Source organism: Pseudonaja textilis, chromosome 1, assembly GCF_049901715.1.
Source record: "Pseudonaja textilis isolate UNSWEBS1 chromosome 1, rPseTex1.2, whole genome shotgun sequence".
NCBI classification, from domain to species: Eukaryota; Metazoa; Chordata; class Lepidosauria; order Squamata; family Elapidae; genus Pseudonaja; species Pseudonaja textilis.
The window spans coordinates 209,592,760-209,618,824 of NC_141990.1; the positions used below are offsets into that span (position 1 = coordinate 209,592,760).

General features: G+C 35.1%; 1 protein-coding gene across 1 annotated transcript in view; it reads left to right on the forward strand.

The window, feature by feature from the left end:
• The window catches only part of DPP10 (dipeptidyl peptidase like 10), a 232,463-nt gene extending 207,187 nt beyond the window's left edge, over positions 1-25,276 (forward strand). The window contains exons 20-26 of the mRNA XM_087920347.1: positions 10,052-10,246; positions 12,366-12,420; positions 18,937-19,036; positions 19,543-19,601; positions 19,696-19,768; positions 22,621-22,694; positions 24,017-25,276. Of these exons, the coding sequence (XP_087776473.1) occupies positions 10,052-10,246; positions 12,366-12,420; positions 18,937-19,036; positions 19,543-19,601; positions 19,696-19,768; positions 22,621-22,694; positions 24,017-24,154 (694 nt within the window). The 3' untranslated portion in view covers positions 24,155-25,276. The remainder of the gene's footprint in view (positions 1-10,051; positions 10,247-12,365; positions 12,421-18,936; positions 19,037-19,542; positions 19,602-19,695; positions 19,769-22,620; positions 22,695-24,016) is intronic.
• The last annotated feature ends 789 nt before the right edge of the window (positions 25,277-26,065 follow it).

Consider the following 26,065-nt stretch of genomic DNA (forward strand, 5'->3'; position numbering starts at 1 on the left):
ACCACCTCTTACAATATTGGACAACATAGTATTAACAGTAGAGACCTTCACGTTTTTAGGTTCTATAATACCTCAAGACTTAAAAGGGACACCTAAAATCAAAATGTCATTAAAAAAACGCAACAAAGAATGGTCTTTCTGTGCCAGTTCAGAAAGCTCAGACTGCCCAAGGAGCTGCTGATACAGTTCTACAAAGGAATTATTGAATCTGTCATTTGCACCTCTATAACTGCCTGGTTTGTCACTGCAACCAGACAAAACAGACACAGACTTCAATGGATAGTTAAAACTGCAGAAAAAGAAAAGCAATTGCTACCAGCCTGCCTTCTATTGAGGACCTGCATACTGCATGAACCAGAAAGAGGACTATGAAAATATCTAAAAACCCCTCACATCCTGGACATAAACTGTTTCACTTTTTCCATTAAGATGACACTCTAGGGCATTGCACACCAAAACAACTAGACACAGTTTTTTTCCCACATGCTATCTCTCTGCTAAATAACTAATTCCCACAACACTGTCAAACTATCTAGGAGGGCTGTATTACTATTATCTTTCTCATCTTTTCTATTACCTATTCCATTTCTTCTTATAACTTTCTTGCTTGTATCTCATGATTTATATTAATTGTTTTATTTAGTATCCTAGTATGGTTTATGTTGATTGCTTATTTATGACAATCACTGACTTGTATCTTATGATTTATGAGGAATGTATTTTATGATTATAATCATGATTTATTACTTCTACATTGAAAGCTTATGCACCAGAGACAAATTCCATGTGTGTCCAAACACACTTGACCAATAAAGAATTCTATTCTATTCTATTCTATTCTATTCTATTCTATTCTATTCTATTCTATTCTATTCCACTATCAGGTTGGAAAGTGAACTTTTGGGCTAGTCTGACGTTCTGAGTACTGTGGTTTTCATTAAGAATATCCCTGTACTTTGCTCCATTAAGCTTTCTCTCAACCCTGACCAGTCTCACAGTCCCTGCTACTGAAAAACACCCCCACAGCATGATTGCTCAGTTTGACTGGGTGACCAGATATTGGAAGAGTCCTGGTTGTGCCAAACTTCTTGCATTTGAGAATCATGGAGGCCACTGTGCTTTTAGGAACCTTCAGTGCAGTAGAAATTTTATTGTAGCCTTCCCCAGATCTGTGCTTTGAAATAATCCTGTATCTGAGCTCTGCAGGCAGTTCTTATGACCTTCTATTGCTTTTGTTCTGCTACAGTACGCATTGTCAGCTCTGAAGTCTTCTACAGAGAGGTGCTTTTCCACATCATGTTCAATCAATTTAGTTTACCTCAGGTCTATTCCAATCAAGGTGTAGATACATGGCAGCAACTATCAAGAGAAATAGGAGGCACCTGAGCTAAATTTCAACTTTGCAGAGGGTCTGAATACTTATGCTAATGTGATATTTCAGGGTTTTTTTCTTTTTAATAAACTTCAGACATTTCTAAAATTCAGTTTTCATTTGTCATTATGGGGTACTGAGTGTAAATTAATGAGAAAAAAATGAATTGAATTTCAATAACTGTACAATCAGGTTGCAGCGTAACAAAATTGACAAAAGTGAAGGGGGTCTGAATACTTTCTGAATTCACTGTATGTAGCTTAGGGTTGAACAGAGAAGATCAGTAGATCATCAAATCCAACATGGTTGGGGCCTGTAATGCTGAACAATGTTTCAGTAGTAATCCCAACTAATTGTGATATTTGCTTCATGCCCTTATTGGAAGTAATCCTCTAACCACTACAGGCAGTCCTCAACTTACAACCATCCATTTAGTGACTGGTTGAAATTACAATGGCGCTGAAAAAAAGTTACTGTTTTCACACTTACAACCGTTGAAACATCCTCATGGTCACCTGTTCAAAATTCAGTTGCAGTGTCCCAGGGTCATGTGCGACCCTATGACAAGGAAAGTCAATGAGGGAGCCAGATTCACTTAACAACGGCAGTGATTCACTTAATAAGAAAAGTTGTAAAATGAGGCAAAACTCATTTAACAATGTTTAGCAATGGAAATTTTGGGCTCAGTTGTGGACATAAGTTAAGGACTACCTGTATTCAGGTCTTTCCCCCAATGATGGTACAATTGCGTGACATTCATGTTTATTTCGCAAATAAAGATGTGGTAGGCTTTACAAAAGAAGATTAGCACATTTAGAAGTGGGAAGTAGAAACAAATCTATATATTTCTATCAGTTTATATGTGATTTGATTATTTTTATCTAATTATCTACTAATTAGATCATTCCAGTTAGACTTACACTAATACAAAGTGAATATGTTAGAGTAGGAAAAAAGCCCACTCTAGAGTCCACTACAGTAATTATCTTGTCAATGTGTAAAAGATTTCTGGGTAGAGACTACATTTAGAAATTCTGTCAGCCAAAAGTTGATGACCAGTATTAGGGAAAGTGTGACAATAACATAATGCAGAAATGCCTCCAAACGTCTTCTGAGCAACTAAATAGTAGAGAGTACTATTTAAAAGTAAAGTAGGGTAAGTGAATATTACTAATTTGAGTAACTTAAATTTTTAGTTGCTTTTGAGTGTATAAAGTTAACCATTCACACACACACTTCATTTTTACAAAAGGATTTTTTTGTAATATAACTCTTGTATACTCATTTCTGGTTTTCTCAAACGTTGAACTGTTCCCTCACTTTCTGGCCTACTTCTACCTTTTCACATTAACAGAAGTTATTCTTAGAAATCTCTTCACAAAATAATGAAAAGTCAATAACAGAAAATCTGTCAAGAAAGACCTTCAAGGACTGATTTAATTTACCTTGAATCTTTCAGAAGAGCAGGAGTTGGTAATCCTCAATCCAATTTGCCAGGAGCTCTACCCTGAAACTGTCAAATTAGTCTCTTTGTATAATTAAAAAGAAAGCCAAAAATACCTAAGAATACAGAACTAATTTCTGAGGTCAATGTGATAATTGTATTCTGAATGAATACAGTTTTCCTAAGGGGGGATAAAAACCGACACACATGCATACTGTTCAAACAGTGACCATTTCTTTCTTTGTATCAGGAAAAAGGAAAAGAAAAAGATATCACTATTTGGACATAGCGTAGTTTTATTTTTTAAAAAAATAAAATAAAATAATTACTGTTTCTTTTTATACTTTCCAACCTAGTGGGCATCTAATAAATAATAATTTATTAAAGTTATATTCCACCTGACTCTCAACAATTCTGAATTATGTAAAAGAAGTCAAGATTCTGCCTGTCCCTCAACATGGTAACTTTCCAAAAACTGAAGAGAACAAAGCTAATTTTGATGCATAGGAAAATGCTGTCAAAGGAAAGATTGTATTTGAAATTGAGCTTGATCATATTGGGAGCTGGGAAAAAAGAATTGTCTATAGGGAAGTGTTTAGTAATGTTTCCAACTATCCAGTTTAAGCTCCTCCCTTTTTCAAACATCATCTTTCCTGATAACCTGGTTTAGAAGGAGGCTAGTAGGAAAAGAATTCCAGAGAGCATGTCTTGCATGCTTATGCTGCCTGTTATTCAACAACTTTGCAGTTCTGTCATTAAAATTACTTAACAAAAATGTGAATAGAATTACCAAACATTCAATAATAATTATAAACAGAAAATTTTGTAATTTTATGTAGCATTTGGATGAGGTGGGTGTCTAATACTTCAAAAGAGAAAGATAATGAGAACTGAAATGGTTGAACTACTAGAAAACCTCCAAGATCTCTGCCCACTCTGTTATTCTGTTATTATTAATAATGGAACATAGGTTTGAGCAATGGCATGAAATTGAAATGAACAAGATAGAATTGAACAGAGAGAAATGTCAATCTGCAGGTTAAATATAAAGGTTAAATATACAACATAAAAATGTTGAGATTTGGCTTGGCAGTAAAATATGAGAAAGGCAGGGGTGGGAGTCTACCAGTTCGTACCTATTCACTAGAACTGGTTGTTAACATTCTAAGCAGTTTGAAGAACCAGTTGTTAGAAGAAATTACTGGCCTAACTCTGTAAGGAAGGCAGAAAGGAAACATTCTGGTGTTTCTTACAGAAACTGCCTCTCCGTTAATCCTTATTACATTCTTGGCAGGCCTACACTTCCTGTCTCAGGAACGTCTCTGAAGTTTTTTTCCCCTCCTTTGCTGGTACTTTGCTTGTATGGAGTGACCATTCAAAGTTACAATGGCACTGAAAAAAGTGACTAATGACCATTTTTCATACTTACGACTGTTGCAGCATCTCCACAGTCATGAGAGGCCAGGTGAAGAGATGCATGCCTCATTGTGAGTGATATTGAGTTGGCCATGCCCAGCCAATAACATGACCACCAAGCCACATCCACCCAGTCACATGACCACCAAGCCCACCACCTAAGCCACGCCCACAGAACCGGTCGTTAAAAATTTGAATCCCACCCTGGAGATCCTTGCTGACCACAATTTAAACCTGTGCCAGAACTCTGATGCGTTTTCTAAAAAGGCAAATGCTATCTTGGATGTGATTTTAAAAGAGTATGTTTCCTCCATAAGTGCTTAGAACTAAAATAAGTGTAGTTTTGCTACACTATTGTATTTTCAAAAATAGAGTTAAAAATAACCAACAGCATAAGAGACTGGGTTTAAGTATACTTGATGCATGATTTTCTGTTTGTTTTTGAAGTATGTTGTTATAGAAGATAGGATCAATGCAAACAAAAAGCCATTTGTAACCATTCTCAAAATATGCAAGCAAGACTTGAAAACATACTAAATCATAAAATTTAAATCATGATAATATGGCCAGCTGATAACATCATTAGATTTATTTTATTTTTTGGTCTCTAGAATTTCCATATTCTGGACTAGAAAGTTACTGTGAAAAAGTTGTTTGAGAAACCAGAGACTATAATGGCATTAATTGGAAAGAACAAAGAGAACAATGTCTGTGTCCTGAGTGGTGGTTCTTTTAAAATTTCTGGGGGGAAAAATCCAAGGAAATTCAGAGAAGGTGAATACTGCCTTTGACTTGTAAGAATCAGAAATGATTATATTTCTTTAAGGTACAGATAAAATTGATTTGCATCAATGGCAAGGAAATAATTTAATTCTGATGTGAGATATTAGCATTATAATTTAATGGAACTGTAATAACTGTTCAGTATTAGTAATATGAGTATCAGCGTATCCTTCATTATAACAGTGTGCTATGGGATACTTATTTATCCTTCAATCAATATTTGAGTCTTCATCATTGTTGGCAAGATTGTAGTTAAATTAATGGATAACAAATGTTTCCTGTGATACATTTGTGGAAAAGCAGATTGTTGGATTTCCCCCCAAAGATGCTTACAGCAACAGCATTCAAGAGAAACAACATAAAATGGAGGAAGATACAAGGAATCAGTTAATATTATAGTTTCCTCAAATAGAAATTTTGGGAGAAGATGTTTGTTAGCAGTGACCCATCCTGTGTTTGTTCATCTTTGATGGATCATAATTTTCTTGCATGGATTTTGTTCTTGCAAGATTTTTTTTTTCTTGAAACTCAACTTATAACCACAATTGAGCCCAAAATTTCCCATACTAAGCAAGACAGTTGTTAACTGACTTTTGCCCCACTTCTAACCACAATTGCTAAGTGAATATGTGGTCATTAAGCAAATCTGGCTCCCCCCAACTTTGCTTAGTGGAAGCCACTTGGGAAAATTTCAAGTGGTGATCACATGACCATGGGAGAGTGTAACATAACAGTTGCCAATTACTTGAATTTTGATCATGTGACCATGAGGATGATATAATAAGTGTGAAAAATGGTTCTGAAGTACAGATCCAATAAGGAAAATGCTTCTTACACTTGTCTGCAGTTTTTGTCTGCAGCCTTGAAATAAATAGGCATGAAATTGACCAGAATTTTGCCATTTTCACTCTTCTCTTCAGTGGAGGACAAGCAGGCATGCACAGCCTCCAGGCAGGTTTATGACAATTCACCATGGACAACTTGCCATGGCCAATGCACCACAGCCATCTTGCCGTAGGACAACTTACTGTGGGACAAGAGTTGCACTAATATCAAAGATATAGTGGAATAGAATAATTTAAAAAAGGATCGAAAGGAGGGACAGAATGAAATGCGAATGGCAAAAATTAAAATAACGTTTATTTCTTTCAAATAACTAAATAAAATTGTTAGATTGTCCTGCAGCAAGTTGTCCTGCAGTGAGTTGGCTGTGGCGAGTTGTCCCATCCCCACTCTAAGCAACTGGATTTCTTTTCCTTTCCATTTTATGTAGTGCAGGATTTTTATTGCTCCCAAATCAGCCATTCATACTCCAGAAAATTCTTTGCAATCTTTGAACAGGCCATGTTAAAGAAATACTCTTATCCTAAAACAGACCAGCTCATATGCTTCAGATGTGATTTAACAAGTCTATCCTCTACAAGGAGGGCTTGTTATGAGATTTAAATGGTCCATTGAATTGTTGAACCACTTTCAGAGCATGGCTTCTCCATAGCCACCCTGACCTCTTGTAAGAATCTCCTACTCTAAGTCCAGGGAAAGGCAGAGGAATACCATTTTAGCCTTCCCCCCAAACCCATAGAGGTCTAGTTTTTCTTCTAGACAGTGGACTCAGTTGAATCAGAGCATTAGGAATATGTGTTGCTATGGTGTCTAATTAGGAAGCATATGATATATTTTATACTGATTTTAGTGATTTTTTTCTGTAAGTTGTTTGAGATTTTGCATGAGATAGATGACCATATAAGCTCTATAAATAAATAAATAATTACGCCTTGTTTTGTACATTTTTAAGCTGGCAGAAGCAAATCTCATAGATCATATTTATTGTTCAGTGCTCAGATTCATTTGAATGGGCAATAAACCTTATAAAATAAAGTAAGGAGGTAAATATTGATCCATGCATTTTGAAATGAACAATGCAAGTCTTGGTCATCTGAAACTAATCAAAAATTCCTTTTATTGGAAAGAAACTGGCGTGGTGTTCTATTGTTTTCATGTGCTTTGACCTCCAGCTAAAATTATTTTTAGACAAGCATTCTGTCATCAAGACAAAAATAGGTTTATATATTTCAAAAGTAAGTACAAGATTCAACCATCCTAACTTTCATGCCCTTCTTTGAATTATGCCCTTTCTTCACCAACTGGAATCAATACAAGAGAGTTATTTGCTTCACCCTGATAGCATAAATAGCATCAATAACATACCTACTCACTGTGTTTTTGCTTATCGTTCATGCTTCTTAGAAGCTGGTGTTTCTATTTGTGTTTTAGCCTACTGGTAAAGATATCTACTGGTCTTTTGCTACCACTGCAACAACAACAACAACAAAAAACCCCACATAATATCTACAAAAAAGTTTAACTGGGAAATTATATTATGCATGCCACATTATTAAATACAAATCAAGAAAAATTCATAATTTATTTTAAAAAGGTAATGCTGGAAAGGTTCCTTCATGTGTCAATGAAGATTCTCTATGGAGATTCTCAGTCACCCAGGTCATGGCTGTCCCAATGGTGCTTTTTCAAAAGACAACTGGACCTTGTATTTTCCTTGAAGAGGTTTTGCTTCTCCAAGAAGCTTCTTTAGTAGTCTGTTGAACTAACAGATAATCAGAGTTGGAAGGGACCTAGTAGGTCACCTAGTCCAACCCCCCTGTCCAAGCGGGAGACCCTACACCATTTCTGACAAATGGCAGTCCAATCTCTTCTTGAAAGTCTCAAGTGATGGCACTCCCACAACTTCCAAGGACAAGCTGTTCCATTGGTTGATTGTTCTCACTGTCAGTAAAGAAGCTTCTTGGAGGAGAAGTGAAATGCCTGCCATTTGAACAATGTTGCCATTTGAAAAAGCACCTTTGGGATGAAGATTCTCAGTCATCCAGACAGTCATCTGGAAGTTGAGTCCTGGTAACTGAGCTTATTTTCATGTTGGTTTGAGACATTTCACAACCCGATCAAGCAGCTTCTTCAGTCTGAACAAGCTGGTTAGGGGAATCTGAGTAGAGTAGAATAATTCTGTCTCATTTTTCCCTTATAACTAAGGAATGTGGGACTGCACTGTTAATAACAGAAGAGTACCAATTAAAGTCCATCATTTTGCTCTGTAATTGCTATCTTTTCTTTGTTTAAAAGCTACATTGGCTTCGGCAGAGTTGAATTATACTAAATCCTCTTCTCACTATAAGTTCATAAAGCATGCATAATTAGTATCTTCAGGCACAGACTTGGTAAATGTCAGCTTTGTGGGGCAACTTTGTCATATTAGGATTAAGCTTTCCTGAAATCATTGGGACTTAATTTATATTATTTACATAGACACTGGTTTTAGTTAAAGATTATGCTTTCAAACTACACTTATAATCACAAATCCATTTTTTTCAGTGATGCTTTAAAATATTTCATTTAAGAAATCTGTCATACTCTATGCCAGATATCTATCTTTTTTAACAATTTGATGAAACCACTGGGAGAATTAATCCGCCATCAAAAGATAAGGGTTACATCTTTAGCTTCAGAAAATGTAATGGATCTATTGATTTGGTATATGGAGGCTTTTAAAGTTTGAAGCAGGCTGAGATAGAAATCCTGAGATAGAATATGCGCTTTTTTTTTCTGGAACCATCAGATTTATTAGAAGCTTTGGCTCTGGATGGGATTGTACTCTCCCTCAATGAGCAAATTCCTGACCTGGCCTCATAGCTCTTATTCAAACAATGGAGGTTGTGGCCATGGTTACTTTATTCCAGGGGTTCCCAAACTTGGCAACTTTAAAACGTGTGGACTTCAACTCCCAGAATTCCTCAGATAAATTCTGGGAATTGAAGTCCACAAGTTCTTAAAGTTGTCAAGTTTGGAGACCTCTGCTTTATCCAATTTTAACAGTATACAAGACATAACTGTTCTTGGAGTACTTGGAGTAGTTCTTTGGCTACTAAAATTCTTTCTTCTTCCCTTTGAAGGTGATTTTGAAACTTAAATTGGTAGTGAACATGCTGGCCCATGTACTCATGAGCAGAAGTCAGTTCAATAGAATAACATCTCTTTATCAGTTATTACACTAGATATTTGCCGGATAAAATATTGCTTATCATCTAACCTACATGTCTGCATCTTGAAGATGTGTTGCATATCTTTATCGTTAGTTAAATGTATCTTCTGAATCTTGTACAGAAGATGTTATGCAATGATTATGCATATATCATGCACATGTATGAGATATGAGAATCCAGCAAGGGAACTACACACATCATTCATACGTAGCCAAATGCTGATTTTACATCACATGTGCAGTAATTCTGAGAACATACACAATTGTTTTACTAATCAGCATGCCGTCTTAAGTGGATTATGAGCAGATATTTTTTTATTTTGCTTGCTTCTCCATTGATGTCTTGTATAAAACAAAATATGAGTGTTCAAAGGGTAGCTTACTTGAAACATAAATGGTATTAATTAAGAATGAAGGTGAATGTACGTGCCCCAGGATAATATGGGTCAGTCACCACCTCTGGCTCCAGGGTCTGACCCAGATTGGATCCTGAGGCATTAATTAACTTCATTAAGATTTCTATCTATTTTATTTTCCCCCAATATTCCCCAAATATGAATCTTCCCTGGATGTTATTTCCATTTTTTTTATTTTTATCCAATCCAAATTTATTCCATTTTTAATTATTAATTCCCTTTCTACTATAAGGTAGGTAAAGCCATGTTTGCTTGAAAATTAAATTCCTTGGTCTTTGACTCAAGTCTTGTGAGCTTTGTTCAAAGCACCAAAGACAAAACAAAACAAAAAAAGCTATAAGATTAGTTAATGCCATGTTAAACTCAACCGTTTATTTATGTATAGTTTAAAAACTTTTTTCTTCACTGTTCCCATAAGGGGTAAGCAGTGGTTAATGTGATGCTATGAAATAAATAGTATTTTAGAAGGATTATCTAATGCTTTCTCTATAAATTAGACTACAAAAATTATTAATTTGAACATGCGTGACAATTTTTTTTTGTCTCTGGTATTTTGGTATGTACAGTGATGAAGTTCCAGGCAGTCAGTTGGTTACAGATAAGTTTCACATTGACTGGGATTCTGTGCTTGTCAACTCTGATAATGTCATCATAGCTCAGTTTGATGGAAGAGGGAGTGGATTTCAAGGACTCAAGATTTTGCAAGAGGTTCACCATTCACTAGGATCAGTGGAAGTGAAGGACCAGATAGCAGCCGTAGAGTACGTATGTGCAAAATTTTAATCCATTTTTAAAAATTCTTTCTTTTGATATCACAGATAGAAAAGCATTGTGTTTTATATCTGTACCGTATTGGGTTAATGGAATTTCTGCACTATTTCAGAGGAATAAAGTTCAATAAACCATCAAATCTGCTTTTAGGTTTAGTCTAACTCAGGGTTGTCAAACTCAAGGCTGGATCTGGCCTGCAGGGTGCTTAAATCTGGTCTATGAGGCCAGCCTGTAAATAGCGAGGGACCAGCCCTTGGCACTAGTGAAAACTGGGTGTGGGGGCCATGTGTGGCCTCCCATGCCCCATTTTGGCTGGCAGGATGCTGCAAAAAGCTGTCCAGGCCAAAAATTGGGTGGGGTGCTGCGCATGGGAACCTCATGTCCTGGTTTGGCTGGCAAAGTGCTGCAGGAGGACATCCGTCCCATCTCCCCCTCCCAGTCAGCCCGCCGAGGAGAATTACGAGGCTGATTCAGCCCTTGATGAAATCCAGTTTGACACCCCTGGTCTAACCAGTCTGTAGTCACTAATTGACATTTTTGCTAGAAAAGTATTGCATGATATGGAATCCATTCCAGATATTGTATATAATTGAAATACAATAAACTACTTCTAAATCCCATAGATATAATGAATAGATGATCTATTATCAAACATATGATGTTGGTCCTGCTGCAACAAAACTAAATCTATTTTAGTGCCTTAAAATGATTTATTGTTAGTTGTGATTGCTGTCCTTTCAGAAATGTTGTAATTTTTTAAAAAATATGTATATTAGATCTGGTCCTGTTTTCAACCTATAGATATATGGATGAATTGAATAATTGCATGTGATTTAAAAACAGGGGTTAAACCAGGGGTGGGATTCTACCAGTTTGCACCTATTCGCTGGAACCGGATGTTAATATTCTAAGCAGTTCAGAGAACCGGTTGTTAGAAGAAATTACTGGCCTAATCCTGTAAGGAAGGCAGGAAGGAAACATTCTGGTGTTGCTTACAGAAACTGTCTCTCAGTTAACCCTTATTACATTCTTAGCAGGACTAGACTTCCTGTCTCAGGAACTTCTCTGGAGTTTTTCCCCCCTCCTTTGCTGGTACTTTGCTTGTATGGAGTGACCATTCAAAGTTACAATGGCACTGAAAAGTGACTTATGACTGTTTTTCATACTTACGACTGTTGCAGCATCCCCACAGTCATGAGAGGCTATGCCTCGATGCATGCCTCGATAATATTGAGTTGGCCATGCCCAGCCAATAACATGACCACCAAGCCATGTCCACCCAGTCACATGACCACCAAGCCATGCCCACCAACTAAACCACGCTCACAGAACCGGTTGTTAAAAAATTTGAATCCCACCCCTGGGTTAAACATTTCCGCACTAAAGGAACTCTCTTCATCTTCTTGTCAGACTTAATTTATGGATTTATCATAGCCAGCCTTATATTAAGTAGTCCTTTACTACACCTTCTTAATTCCAAGACATTGCTTTGAGGACAAAGCATTTAGCAGGTTTGATCTTTAAAGTAACTTCCTGCCCTCAGTTGTTGTGGAGGGAGTGTACCATTTGCAGTGTTAAAAAAAAAAAAGTAGGATTAATTTCCCAAGTAATCTTGTTCTTTCTCCTAAGGGATTGGAGTGTTGAAAGCACCAGGAGAATACTAAGATCAAAAAAGCTGCTTTGTGTTTGCTACAGGGAGGTCCTAACCAGATTCAAACAGTGCATGCTATTTATACTGCTTAGTTTTATCTTAATAAAACATATAAACGCAGCCAGTGTACTGCAATATTTTATAGTTTTATTATATTTTTAATCGAATCCCATGCTGGGATAGCTATTGCAATTACCTAGGGTCAAAATAGCTATTTACACCATATCTGATTAATGTCTTATATGATGGAATTCACAGTTTTGAAGATAGTGACAATTTAGCAGTCTAATTCAATCAAGAAGGAATTTATACTCCAGTGCACCAGGTAGAGAAGTAGGTGGATAAGCAGAAGACAAACAAATAGACAAGCACATATATTCTTTACATACAGAAAAAACTTTGCTCAAGCATGGGGTTGTTGTTGTTGTTTTGGGGTAATGTTACCTTCTCTATTACAGATATTTGCTGAAGCAATCATTTATTGATGGTAACAGACTGAGCATCTTTGGCAAGGTAATTTTATTAAATGAATAAGATGTTGCAACCTGTCAATAGAATGCTATACATTTTTGAAGCTTTTACCATTTAGTTATTTAATTAGCTTCAACTAATTGTAGGAAAAATAATTTTGGTGATACTCTGCTTTTACATTCAAGTTTTCTTAAATGAGTCTGATTATTTGGATTAATTTAGTCTGCTCATGTGAATTTGGCACAAAATCTACTTGAGAATCCTGGTTCAAAATATCAAGAAATAAATACGAGACAGAGATGGAAAGTGTTATTTTGCTTTTGGCTATCTTAGCAGATTTTTTGACTAGTAACCATGGTGTACTTTAAAAGTGTCTTTATGTTGTTGCTGTGTGCTGTAAAGGTCAGATTCTGAATAAAACTGTTTTTAGAAAGTAAAGGAGTTTCTGAAAGAAAAAGTGACAGACTGAACACAGCTCTTCAAAAAAGTGGAGCCAACGAACACAATAATCTCTTTGAAACTTTCCAGATAAAAAGAGGATATTGGATTATCCATAAGTGCTGCTCATGAGAAGCTTGCAAGATAGTGGTTTCCAGTATGTTTTGAGATTGAGAAACAAGGAAATAGTGATCTTGCTCAAACCATGATTGGTGTCTTTAAAAAGACACTATGTTTACGTACTTCCTTTTCTAATCACATTCATAAATTGCTTATTATCTCCTTTTCAGCTTTTAGAAATCTTTGGATCAACAAATCTGAAGGTGTAAGTCTGCCTTTAGCCCTTAATGAAAGAACATTTTAACATACAAACCTTTTAAAAAATAATAAACAGCAAAGGTTGATTAAAACTTAAATTTTTGAAATTTTTGAATTTAAGATTTTGGAATTAATTATAAAGAATCTTTTCCATGGGAAAATGATTTTGTTTTGATTTAAAAAAAAACATTAAAAGAAACTAATTATTTCAATTTTAAGAAGAGAACACATAAATTTGACTAACAGTTATATAACGGTGCAAAATATTCCAAAACTGGAAATATTGAATGATATTTTTTGAAAAAATTGAATCAGAAAGTAATGTTAACAATGTCAACAATGATATCTGCCTCTATGGATAGACAGTGTCTAAAAGATGAAGTGGAAGAGGAGCAAGGTTTATCTGAAAGACAGCATTCAAAGTGGATTTTAAAAAGATACAATGAATACAAGAATTACAATGGAAAAGATGCTAAACTGGACAAAGAAATGAAACTGACTTAAGTTTTAATAATTAAAAGGGTTATACAAACAACCAGATAGTAGCCTGGATCATTTTTCTATGTTGGACTTATATAAAAAAAATAACTAAAGCTTTAAACAGTCTCAAGAGAAGGGACGAAAAAGAAAGAAAAGAAATCAGATTCTAGGACATTATTTTGACAGACTAAAGATCAACATTGTTATAAATAAAAGGAAGAAAATTGAAGTTAGTTTATTTGATCAAGGTTAAAATAAATATCATATTATATCTGGTAACCCTTAATGAACTTTTGCTGACACCACAACTAAAATGACTATGGTTAATGGATTTGTTTATAAAGTATTTAAGAGATAAGTTATGGGAAGAAAAGATCATTTATTGTAAGATCAAGGATGTGAAAAGTTTATACTTGTGATGCGAAATTTGGGGTCATTGAATCCAGTCATGTCAGAATTGAATTTCATCTGGCAAATCTTGAAAGAAGAATGAATTGCCTAGACTGAACAAGAAAATACAGTCAAAATAAATATCATGCAAAATTTCAGATTTGTGAAAAAGACTAGGTTTATGAATGACCCTGTTAGTGAGTATCATTAAATGAATCAGACTGAAACAAATCCAGAAAAGTACAGTCAAAATTAAAGAGTATCATCTCCCAAGTCCATCTGTTTTAGTCAGAGGTGGTATTCAGCAGGTTCTGACCAGTTCTGGAGAACCTGTAGCAGAAATTTTGAGCAGTTCGGAGAACCGGCAAATATCACCTCTGACTGGAGATCCTTTCCCTGCCACGCCCACCAAGCCATGCCCACAGAACCAGTAGTAAAAAAAAATTGAATCCCACCATTGGTTCTAGTATTGAGTAGTTTGTAGCATGTACAAATTTTCCAGATGTTCCACTCTGTTTCTTTGTAATTTATTAAATTGTTTCTTCTATTGTCTTTTGAAATTGCTCTGAATAATTCTGTCCTACTTGGTACATATTTAAAGATTACTATCATGTCTTCTTGCAGGCTTTTTCTCCAGGCCTTTCTTCTTTGTTTTCTTTTAATTCCCTTTAAGCCCTTTACCCTGCTGATTGTTCCACTTTGAACATGGTCCAGTTTGTCAGTGTCATTCTTAAAATGTAATGCCCTGAACTGCATGCAGCGTTTTAGTTGTGACCTTCCTAAGGCAGATTAGAAAGAAATCACAACTTCTTTTGATAACAATATTGTACTGCTACTCTTGGTGAAACCTAGAATTGACTTAGTGTTTTGTTTTGTCTGGAAGGTTTCATTCGAGCTAAGATTCACCAACATATATAAATCATTTTACATGAATTTCTCTTTAGTATAGTCCCCTCAATCCTAAACTTATACTCTTGATTCTTTTTTTCTTATATAGAAATTTTCATTTTATATGTTTCATTCTAGTTTCTATCTATTCTTCTCAACTTTCAAAATCCCATTCCATCTTGACAATGTACTGTAAGTTGGTATCTCTTACCAACCGTACAAAGCCAAGAGCAAACCTTGATTAATGCCATTCAACACTACTTTCCATATTAATATGTAACTTAGCCCCCGCAAAGACCAGATGGCTTTAGATATTTGGTCCTCCCAATTCTGGGGATTTTCCATTCAGCTCTGAATAGGGTAACATTACCTTACTTGCAACTTGTGTGAATACAGCAGCATGAGCAATGATAGGCAAGCCTCATTAGACCCATGTAATACCTCTGCTATGAAATTGTATTAGTTTCTAGTTGGCTTCTGATGCAATTCAAAATGCTGGTTATAACCTATAAAGGCCTACATGGCATAGGGTTTAGTTTCCTATGGTGTTTGCATCTTCTTGATCCTATCAGTTAAATAGCACTATTGAAATGAACATCACTATTGTGGTAGCTGTCCAGAAACCTGTACTAAACTTTCCTCAACTTGCCTACCTCCAAGCAATCTCTGAAAAATTGGTTGTGTCCCCAGGCCTAAATGGGTTGAGAAGGCTCCCTTTAATGGTGGATACAGTGGAGTTAAGTTGTGTGTTTCCCATGGGGTTTCCCGCCCCATGTCTATTACAGGTAATCATTGGGCTACAACCATTCATTAACAACAGTAGTTTCCAGATTCAATTGCCATTTAAACTGATAATTCCTTGTAGGCTTTGTTTTGTGTTGTTTTATATTTTATTGTGTCCTTAGGCTATGATTTCTACCCAGATTCATATGCATGTCATACAGCCAGATATATCATAAATAAGTGAATACAAACAAAATATTTCAGCCAAATTTTGCTGACAATGCTTACAAGTATTAAAAACAAACAGAAGCCACAATATATAACTCCTGGTTCCCAGCGTAGATTCAAAGGGCAAATGCAATTTGGACTGTATACTGCCCAGGCAGCACTTCTCAGGGTTACTTTAACACTGCTGCACCTTTTCCCAGGTTCAGCTAACCTCCACAAACTATTGTTAGGATTGAGGTGCTTAAGGGCTCCCACAGGGCTTCTATGTGTACTTGTGTGCACCCAGAACCACACTTTTATAGCCCCAATACAGAAGATTTGTGCAATTACATTTGCTTTGATATTCTTGTACCAAATTAATGGCTTGGAAAAATGTAGCAGTAGCTGGCTATTAAATGTCCTATTAAATTCATATTTTACATGCATAGTCACTTACAGTCCAATGTGCTCTAAGTAACCCCCTTTTTCTACCATCTGTGCATGATATCCTTAGTTAGTCTCTCATTTGTTGTATTCTGTTGCCTCTGGCAGAAATAGATGACCCAGACAAATGGTTTCACCTGTAGCAAAAATATTTTTTACTGCCATGTCAATGTATCTCAGTTTCTCAACCTTCACCACCAAGTTTTCAGATGCTGATGTTTGCTTCTTTCAGTCATAAGAGGGAGAAAAATTTTAATTTATCTACTCTTTATGTCCTTCTTATTTACAACTCATATAATGAATGCAACCCTGTTCTTGTTCCTTCTTCACCTCCCACCTGTTGTCAGCTCCTCTGCCCAACCCAGACACAAAGGAGGTAATACCATTCAGTTTAAAAAAAATATATTAATTCCAATATTCAGCAGTAACTTTCAGTTATTATCAATGGTTTGGAGTACATTTCCAAATGTGTGACAATTTCAATTAAGAAATACCTTAGTATTGAATATATTCTTTACAGTATATATTCAACACTAAGAATCATTGCTGTTCCTTGGGAAAATTCCAAAATCCATAGGAAAGTAGTACTTTTCTAAGATCAACATGATACAAAACAAAATACAAGCTTTTGTTCAAAACTCTTCATCAGGGAAGATGAAGGCTCATCTTCCCTGCAATACATAGACATGTATTGCAGCTGTCTTTAATGTATCAGTAGAAATAATCTTTTTAAACAGTTGGCCATGACTCTGTATGTGACCTAAATAAAATATTTAGAATCATAGATGTTCATAGTAATTTAATACATTTTTCTCATTTGCTAATCGCTGCTCTAAAATACACTAAATATTTAACCGAATTTAATTGAATTGAATATTTATTTGAGTAACTTAGAGTGAGGAAGGGAGAATTACTTTTTCAGTGAGATGAGCAGAATATAAATTTAAATGAATAAATAAACAAATAAAAACAGTTCTCCAATTCCATCTTGCACAATTACTGTTAGAAACTATTATTCTTTTTAGCAAGAATGGAAGAAGAAAAAAGATGACATCTGTTTTTTGAAAAACCTACTTCTGGAATAGCCATATCAATTTTAAAATGTCATTTATAATTTTTTATAATGTATTCATATTAATAAATTTATTGTAAATATAAAAATATTAAATCTGTTCCATGCTTATATTTAACTGAACATCTGTAGTTGAAAATCTACAAGACATGAAAGTATACATTATATAAAATATTCTGCTGTGAATTAATATATAAAATATAAAGTGTTCAGTATTTTACAAAACATTAATTATTTAAAGAAAAGAAAATACATTTTATATTTTTAGACAGATACTAGAGTTGGCAGACTTGATGTTTATTTTATATTTATATATCTGATTATCATAACTGATTTGTTAATGAAAAACTAATGATTTACCTTCTTGAAATCCCACTGACTGTTCAGAAACATTTATTTATAGCAATCTTGGAACTTTCTGTGTTTACACCAATATAGATAATTGTATTATTTGTCTGAGAATGGTGTAAGTAAGTAAAAAGGATCTATAACACAGGTGTCAAACTTGCCATGTCACATTGCCATCACATGATGTTTCAAGATGTTTTCCCTTTGCAGAGCTGGGATGGATGTGGCCCAGTGGTGGGATTCAAATTTTTTTACTACTGGTTCTGTGGGCGTGACATGGTGGGCATGGCAGGGAAAGAATACTGTAAAATCTCCAGTCAGAAGTGGAATTTGCCGGTTCTCCAAACTACTCAAAATTTCCTCTCCCAGTTCTCCAGAACTTGTCAGAACCTGCTGAATAGCACCTCTGGTGTGGCTTGCACCTGATGCACCAGTTTTACACTCCTGATCTATAGTTTTTAAGTATATGCTCATTTTCTACAAGTATGATTTTAACAAACAGAGGAGCATTCCCACATGTGTTTGAGCTGCAACCTTCTCTCAGTCTGAAGTGTTCCGAGTCACACACAAAATGTTTCTTCCCCTTGTTAAATTGATTGTCCTAGGCTGCATTAAGCTCATCCTGCTCTGAATATCCATTAGCAACCCAATAGCATCATAGTTCTCTGAATCAAAAACAAGAGGCATGTGATTATTGAATCAGTAGCACTCTCATATCTGTGGTGATATATTAATACTGCGAAGGAGCAAAACAAAAGTGAGGTCAATACTTTTTCAATTGATTTTTTTTTTCATTTCCACTTTCTGGGTTTCTTCCTTCCTGCCCAGTAGACTGCTGAAGGAAAGAATTTATTTTGCTCACTGGTACAAAGTTTTAGAATTAAACTCAGAGCTGTATGGCCACTTCTGATTGCACAAGATAAACAAACATGATTGATTAACATCAGCTTTGTAGTACTCTACATGAATGAATATGATTAAAGAGGTACAGTAATTCATCTTGTGTATGTTTAATAATGGCGTACAAGCATTTCAGTAAAATACGGGATATATTATTGGACCTTCTTCAAACTGTATGCTGAAGCAAAGCATCCTCTGTCATATTTTGAAAAAAAAAAAACTTGATTTATGCCTACAGAAGCATAAGACAAATCATAGAAATAAATATAAAAGTGGGGACATGGATAAGAAAGAATAGTCTCATCAGGGCAATAATGAGCACATTATAACTCATATCAGTTGTTTCCTAGGGTTATGGAGGTTACCTTGCATCAATGATTCTGAAGTCCAACGAAAAGCTTTTCAAGTGTGGAGCTGTGATTGCACCAATTACAGACATGCGGCTGTATGGTAAGTGGGTTGTATCATTCAGTTTATTCCACAGGTAGCTCGTTTTCCCTTCCTTTACTGCAGCTGAGACATTATATAATATTAGGGATGCAGGCAGTTCGCTCAGAAGGTGCCTGCTTTAAAAAAAAAAGCAGCACAATCAGATTTAGTATATATAAATAAATCTGCATTTAAAACGGTGTGTGTGTGTCTGCCCTTAGTGCTTTTCCACTTTTCCATATCACATAGCGATGGCTGCCCCATAACAGAACCCTCAGAAACAGAAGTAATCAAAATGTCTGCATATTGCTTCCCGCTTTGCCTGCTGATGGGATGGATGTCATTCAGAAGGCTTCAAATGAGATCATGTTGGATGATGAGCCAGGAGATTTTGTTTTCTTCTGAGGATAGTCTGCATCTCCACTGGGTTCCATAGCAAAACTTAAATATTATTGGCCATACCATGTTAATACGCTCATCCAAAAGTAATTTATTAGTTATTAAGTTTTCCTATTTCCTATGTACAGCATCTGCCTTTTCAGAAAGATACCTGGGCAATCCATCTAAGGAAGAAAATGCTTACCAAGTGAGTAAGAGATACTATGGTTCTGGATGGGGTGCTGGAGGTATTTGAAATGCAAATCAATAACAAGATGTACCTGTTTTCTCCTTTCCAAAAGGCATCCAGCGTATTTCACAATATTCATGGCTTTAAGGAAGGAAATTTATTAATCACCCATGGGACAGCGGATAGTGAGTATTTACACAAAAGCACTTTCCTAGATGCTGTTTGTCTTCTGCAGAAGTTCAGGGAAGGATAAGCATGAAGCACATTTGTGAGCATATGGGAGCTTTATAATAATTGGTTTTGTCTACCCTTAGAGATCCTTTGTGAGATTTCATTGATACTTTCCTGCCCAAACAGGTGACACTACTCTTGTTTAACCAATTTGTTTAAACTTTGTGAAATGCAGAGAGCCTTTGTTGGAAAGCAACATGAATTAATAATACATTTAATCATCACTTAAATTATTTCTGTTCTGCCACTGGCAAATTGTGTAAGGTAGAACAAATTTGTAAGTACCAATTTGACCTTCTTCATACATTTATAGCTAGATTACTGAAATTTCTTAATTAAGATAGGCTATGTCTTTTTTCATGGCTTCCATTCAGCCCTGTGAGTCTGTTTGCAAAATAAATCTTTGCACCGCACCTCTATGTCACTATTTCTTCTCTTTGCTCTTTTCCTTTGGGCTGCCTACCTTTGTATTCATCTTCATTATCTTTTGCAGCTTGTATGCCCATTACAGGCCTGCTTCACAGAGCTGTGGAAAGATTGAGCTTTTCATATCTGACACGGGGATTCTATGGGAGGGAGTCATCAAAGGATCATTATCTCCCACTTCTATATGTTTTCTCTGTATTCAATGCTTCAGGCATTCTTTCTTCTTACATTAGGGGAGATTGCAATAGAAATGCAGTATGTGAAATGGATGAAGTTTAATGCTTAGTGTAAGAAATATAAATAATATACAAATGAGTAAGACTCTTCCTGGGCATTTGATGAGGCTACCTGGCTGTATCTTTGAAGTGAGCTTTTCTACATTTCTGCATACTAGGTTACATATTTTTTCTTTGTGGCCAATGTGGCTGCTTTACCAGGCAGCACTGCCTAAAGTAAACAGGTGCTTAGGCATTCCAGGCAGGAGAGTTGAAAAGTGCACAATACATTTGGAAAACGTTGAATCATTGTAGAAAATAGCAGCCTATCCAGAGTTTTTTTCATTTATAGAAGCCCATAGTTATGAAACAAAACAAAAATTCACAATATTTTTCCCCTAATACCATAGAGGATAGATAATAAAAATATATCCGGTGCATTTTACCAAGAAAATTTTCACAAGAATATTTTAGTTTCTTAAACTACTTCCCTAAGAGCGAAATTGGAAATTACAAATTAAAGATGAAGGAAGGAAGGGAGGGAGAGAGGCTTTGATTCTTAATTTTCTAAATTCATCATTTTTCATGCTAAATACACGCTTTCTTTACCATTCAGCTGTAGCTGTCTCTGAACTTTCAGCATACAAGAAGTATTTCAGTTTTATTAAAATATATTACCTGACATTCAGATTAAATGTTAAGCAAAACTGTGGATTATAACAATAGGCACTTTCCATTATTACAACTAACTTCAGGAATCAAAGAACCTTGTCACCCCATGAAAAGTAAAAGGGACAGTTTTTTAATCCCCATTTTTTCGGCAACAGCATCACCAGCTTGTGTTTTGGAGATGAGAGAAGATAATGAGGCAGTAGGGGAAAACGGGCCCAGGAAAATGTTTGATATTTCTGCATGTGTAAAGACTGAGATCTTATCCTGCTCAAACTCTTCTGTTGTCCTTCTTGGTCAGACTTGAAGATTCATCCCCACCTTGCTTCCAACCACCAAGACTTCTCCTTTCTGTGATCAATTAGATGTAAAGGAATTAAAATAATTGGTGTAGGTGTATTGCCTCTTATTCGTTCCTGTGTGACAATTTTGCAATTTTGCATTTTCTGTTTCTGTATGCTTCTAACAAGTAGCTAAAAACCTCTTCAAACAAAACTAGACAGTTCTGAGAATGTATTAATTAAACTTGGGAATGTATTAATCAAACCAAAGTTCATTTGATCAAAATCATATTTAAAAATATACACTTAAAGAAAAATAAAATCAATTTATCTGAAGTGGGCTATTAAATGCAGTTTCTGCCTTCCTCTATATCAGGCATGTCCAATCTGTGACACCTGGGCTGCATGCAGCCCTAGACAGCTAGTAATGTTCAGGTCCACATGACAATACAAATATTAAAAATAAAGGCATATGTGGCCCAAGTCATTTGACACCATCCAGACAAGTCAAAAGACTGGATCATTACTCTCTGTATCATTGTAAAATACCTGTTTACAATGTTTCCAAAATAACATTTCAGAAGGTGGTAGAAAAACTGAAAACGGTATAAAAAAAGGAAAAGTTAGTTTAAAAATTAGGTTATACTTCAGAATTCAGAACCAACTTATCTTTGTTATAACTGCATATGCCAGCACTTACACATTCAAAAATGTTTTGAACCTTGCCAATATTTGAGACATAATACCTCTTATACAATATTCTTCAGAATGTTTTATACACACAATAGCAATATGGTTGAAGTACAGCTATCTTACTTGCAGTTTGAATAGGCATGCCATATAAATACAGTACATACCTGGGAATAAGTCCTGTTGAATTCAGAAGGTTTTCATTCACAACAGATATGGACAGGATTGCACTGAAGATTGTTTAAAGTACCTCACAAATCCATCAACTGAGTTTTTCACAGTCAACTAAACTCCCCAAAGAGATACACAATGTAAATGAGGATGAGACGTACAGTACTTATAGTCCCTCTGCTGTACTTTTCTTATAAAATAAAAACTGTAAAATTTCTAGGAAAGAGTATGATATTATACTTAACAAACAGAAAAACATTTTCACTAACATCTTGACAATGTTGAGCTAATTTGCAGAAACTGTTTGATATTAATAATGCCTTTCACTAACACTTGGATGTTGTTGTCTCACAGCTAAAGTCCATTTTCAGCACTCAGCAGAATTAATTAAACATCTAATAAAAGCCGGAGTGAATTATACTATGCAGGTATGTAATATTTAGGAATGTCATAACTTATGCATCTTTTTAGGTTTAGAATATTTCTTATGCTCTTTCTTGCATGTATTTAAAATACATCTTTGTCTAGAAAGCCTGGATGTGTGACTATATATTCCTAACTATAATTTAAATATCTTTGAGAATTATTTTACTCAAATTAGACCCAATAACAGAGAAAGAAAAAAAATCAATAATTTAAGCAATAGTAAGACCAGAATATAAATTATAAAATGTATAATATTTAGTTTTTACCAGTTTTTGCCACAATTAACACTGAAATAATCTTATACCATACTTTTAAAACTTGAAATATTTGCCTTCATAGCATTCTATATATTTTTCATCAAAATATTTTCCAAGACAAATCTGAGACATGAACAGAATATAATGAGAAATATCTATTGTACTAATGGACTTCTGCTTATGATGATAGATGTAGTAAATAGAGGCAGAAATGTTAAACCGAACAGTGAAAGCAATGTATAGTAGTAGTCTATTGCCTGAAAAACCTCTACATTTGCCACAGATCCAGCAGTAGAATTGTACACAGATTTGGTAAAAATCAGAGTTTCCTGAAATTAAATTGTTTTTGAGCTGGAGACCCATTGCTGTTTGAAAATTGTAATTATTTGGCATCCTGCTTTTAATATTTAGAGGCACAATGATATTTTTTCATGGATTACAATATATTTCCCTTAAATCTTGAAAATTTAAATAAGGAATGCCATTTTAAACAAAAACATTTAAAAAATAAAATACTAGAAGTGTTTTGTGCAGGCTGTAAAATGATGGTTTAAATCAGACCTGGGCATATTACAGGCCCCAGGCCACATCCAACCCTTTGACTATCCCTGTCCAATTCATATGAGATCAATTGGAATTTAGAAATCAAGCGTAAGGGTGCTATGGGGGTGGGAGAAGAAGCTAAGCTGGGTCCGGTTCTGCACAGTCACCATATGCTCCTTCATTTGACTAATGGCCATGGAAAGGTGAGGAGAGAAATCATTTTCTGCATCTACAAAGCACTCATACCTTACCTGGAGCAGCTGAAGAGGACATGAGATGAGTTTGAGGACATCAATACATTGGTTTGGCCCTTCATAATAGTCCCATTTCTCACATAGCCCCTTGGGAAGATTAAACCCCTGGTTTAAATGATAAAATAAATATACTTCAGTTTTGAAATTTAGATGTTTTCAATGAAACCACAATAATTGTCTGAGGCATTAATTTTATGTTGATACAAATGAATTTGAAAACTTGTCAACTGGTTTTTTAAAATCTATTTATTTCTACTTTTCCTATCCTAGATCTATCCAGATGAAGGTCATTACATTACATCAGAGAAGAGCAAATATCACCTTTATAGCACAATTCTCAACTTTTTTAGTGCTTGTTTAAAGGAAGAAACACCCATTTTACCACAGGAAGTAGAAGATGATGAATAAGAAATGAAGGATATGACTTGTTTGAGGATTGCTGACTGTAAAAAACAGATTCTTTGGAGCCTGAGGGCAGCCAAAGTTTATAGCAGCGGAGCAGCACATTTTGTGACAATGGGCTAAAAAAACTGGGATTTGAAAACACAAATCCATGTGTGATGAAGGAACAAAATTTATACCTTTGCGGAAGGCCAAAGGTTGGATGCAGTTTTCTGAAAGATATTAATTTTGCATAAGAGTAGAGTTAGTGCATGTTGATTTTGTTACAATTCACTGTTTGTTCAGTATGTAGTTGCTCTGTTTTATTTAGTATGCACATAACTTTTTGATTTCAGGATAATGCACACTTTCATAGGCCGCTAATATTTGGAGAAGGAACCTTCAGTCTAACATTCAACTGTAATTTTAGATTGAGTGCATTTTTTCACTGTTAAGCATCAAAATATTGGGGGAAAATGCATTTTAGTTGACCGAAAAACAAATCAGATGAGTAGACTTTAATTATAAATGTCAAGCATTTATACCAACTAAATTAGTAAGCAAAACTGCAGTAGTATATGCCTGGACTTTATATATATATACACAAGTCTCCTTCCACAACAGTAATAACAACAAAAAGCGATGTCCACTGTAATAATTTTTTTCAGGCTATAATTACACCTATGTGTCAATTGACATCAACAACTAAAATAATTCCCCAGTTAAAAGTTGCATATTTTGAGTTACTAAGAAATGTTTTGGTTGTGCTTTTTCTCGTATTGTTTGCAGTATTTTGCTGGTTACCCTCTGATTTTAGAGTACGTTACTTTGTCACTTGTAAATTAGATACATGAATATTAAATTATAGTTTCAGATAAAGAAATTTTATTAACAATGTAATGCCATAGAGTAATACTTTGCTGAGCTATTTTGTAAACCTGTTTTTCCCCCCCACTTTCTTCATACTGGTTGGGATTTCATTTTGAACTTCAGTGGTAGCGTATTGCATAGCTATCTGTCAGATTTTCTTTCATGCCTCACTGTTCATTGAGTCTGTTACAAGAATGATTTAAACTCAGCTGAATAAGTTGGAAATGATTTGTCTCCATGTAGTTTCAAGAAAGCATCTGATAAATTATTTTTATTTAATTTATTTGTTTAATTTTATTTCATTTAGATGAAAATCCTGTGGTGCATCCATGTATTTATCAAGGTAAATTACACCCTTAAAATGATTCCATGAAATAAACAAACCAGGGAACTTTGGCTATCAAAACAAAACTGAGATCAAGTGCTATATTTATTTAATTTTGGAGATCTTTGGGGTATGTATAAGTGGGGCAATTCTAATAGTTTAAAGTTCCACTGCTTAATATTTTTTCCAGGGCTGGATTCACTTCAAAAGTCTGATTCATGCAATTTTCAGGGTTTTTCAAAATGTATATTTACCCATTTTTGCCATGCATTGCAACACCTAGATTTAAAGCATACATGCTATTTTTAAAGTAATATTCTTAATGCATAAACATATCATCTTTTTTATTTTGAAAATTACTTGCCCGAAATAGTAAATTGCATACACATATTTTTGCTAAGGTGAAAAGTTCATTTTTCTTTATAAATCAAAAGAGATGCTGATCAGGGGTGTCAAACTCAGAATGTCATGGTGGCATCACATGATGTATTGGGACTTTTTCCCCTTTGCTAAATCAGGCATGGGTGTGGCCAGCGTGTGACGCATCCAACCCATGGCTGAAAGTTTGACAGCCCTCTTCTAGATTATACTGCTTGTGAAATATAGTTTATATTATATAATTTATATACCTCCAAATATGAGGGTATGTGCATTTAGATTTGCTCACAAACTTTCCTGGGAATCAACATGAAACTGTCTCAAAATCCAATATTTATTAACCCACCAATTACCCATATTTCAGA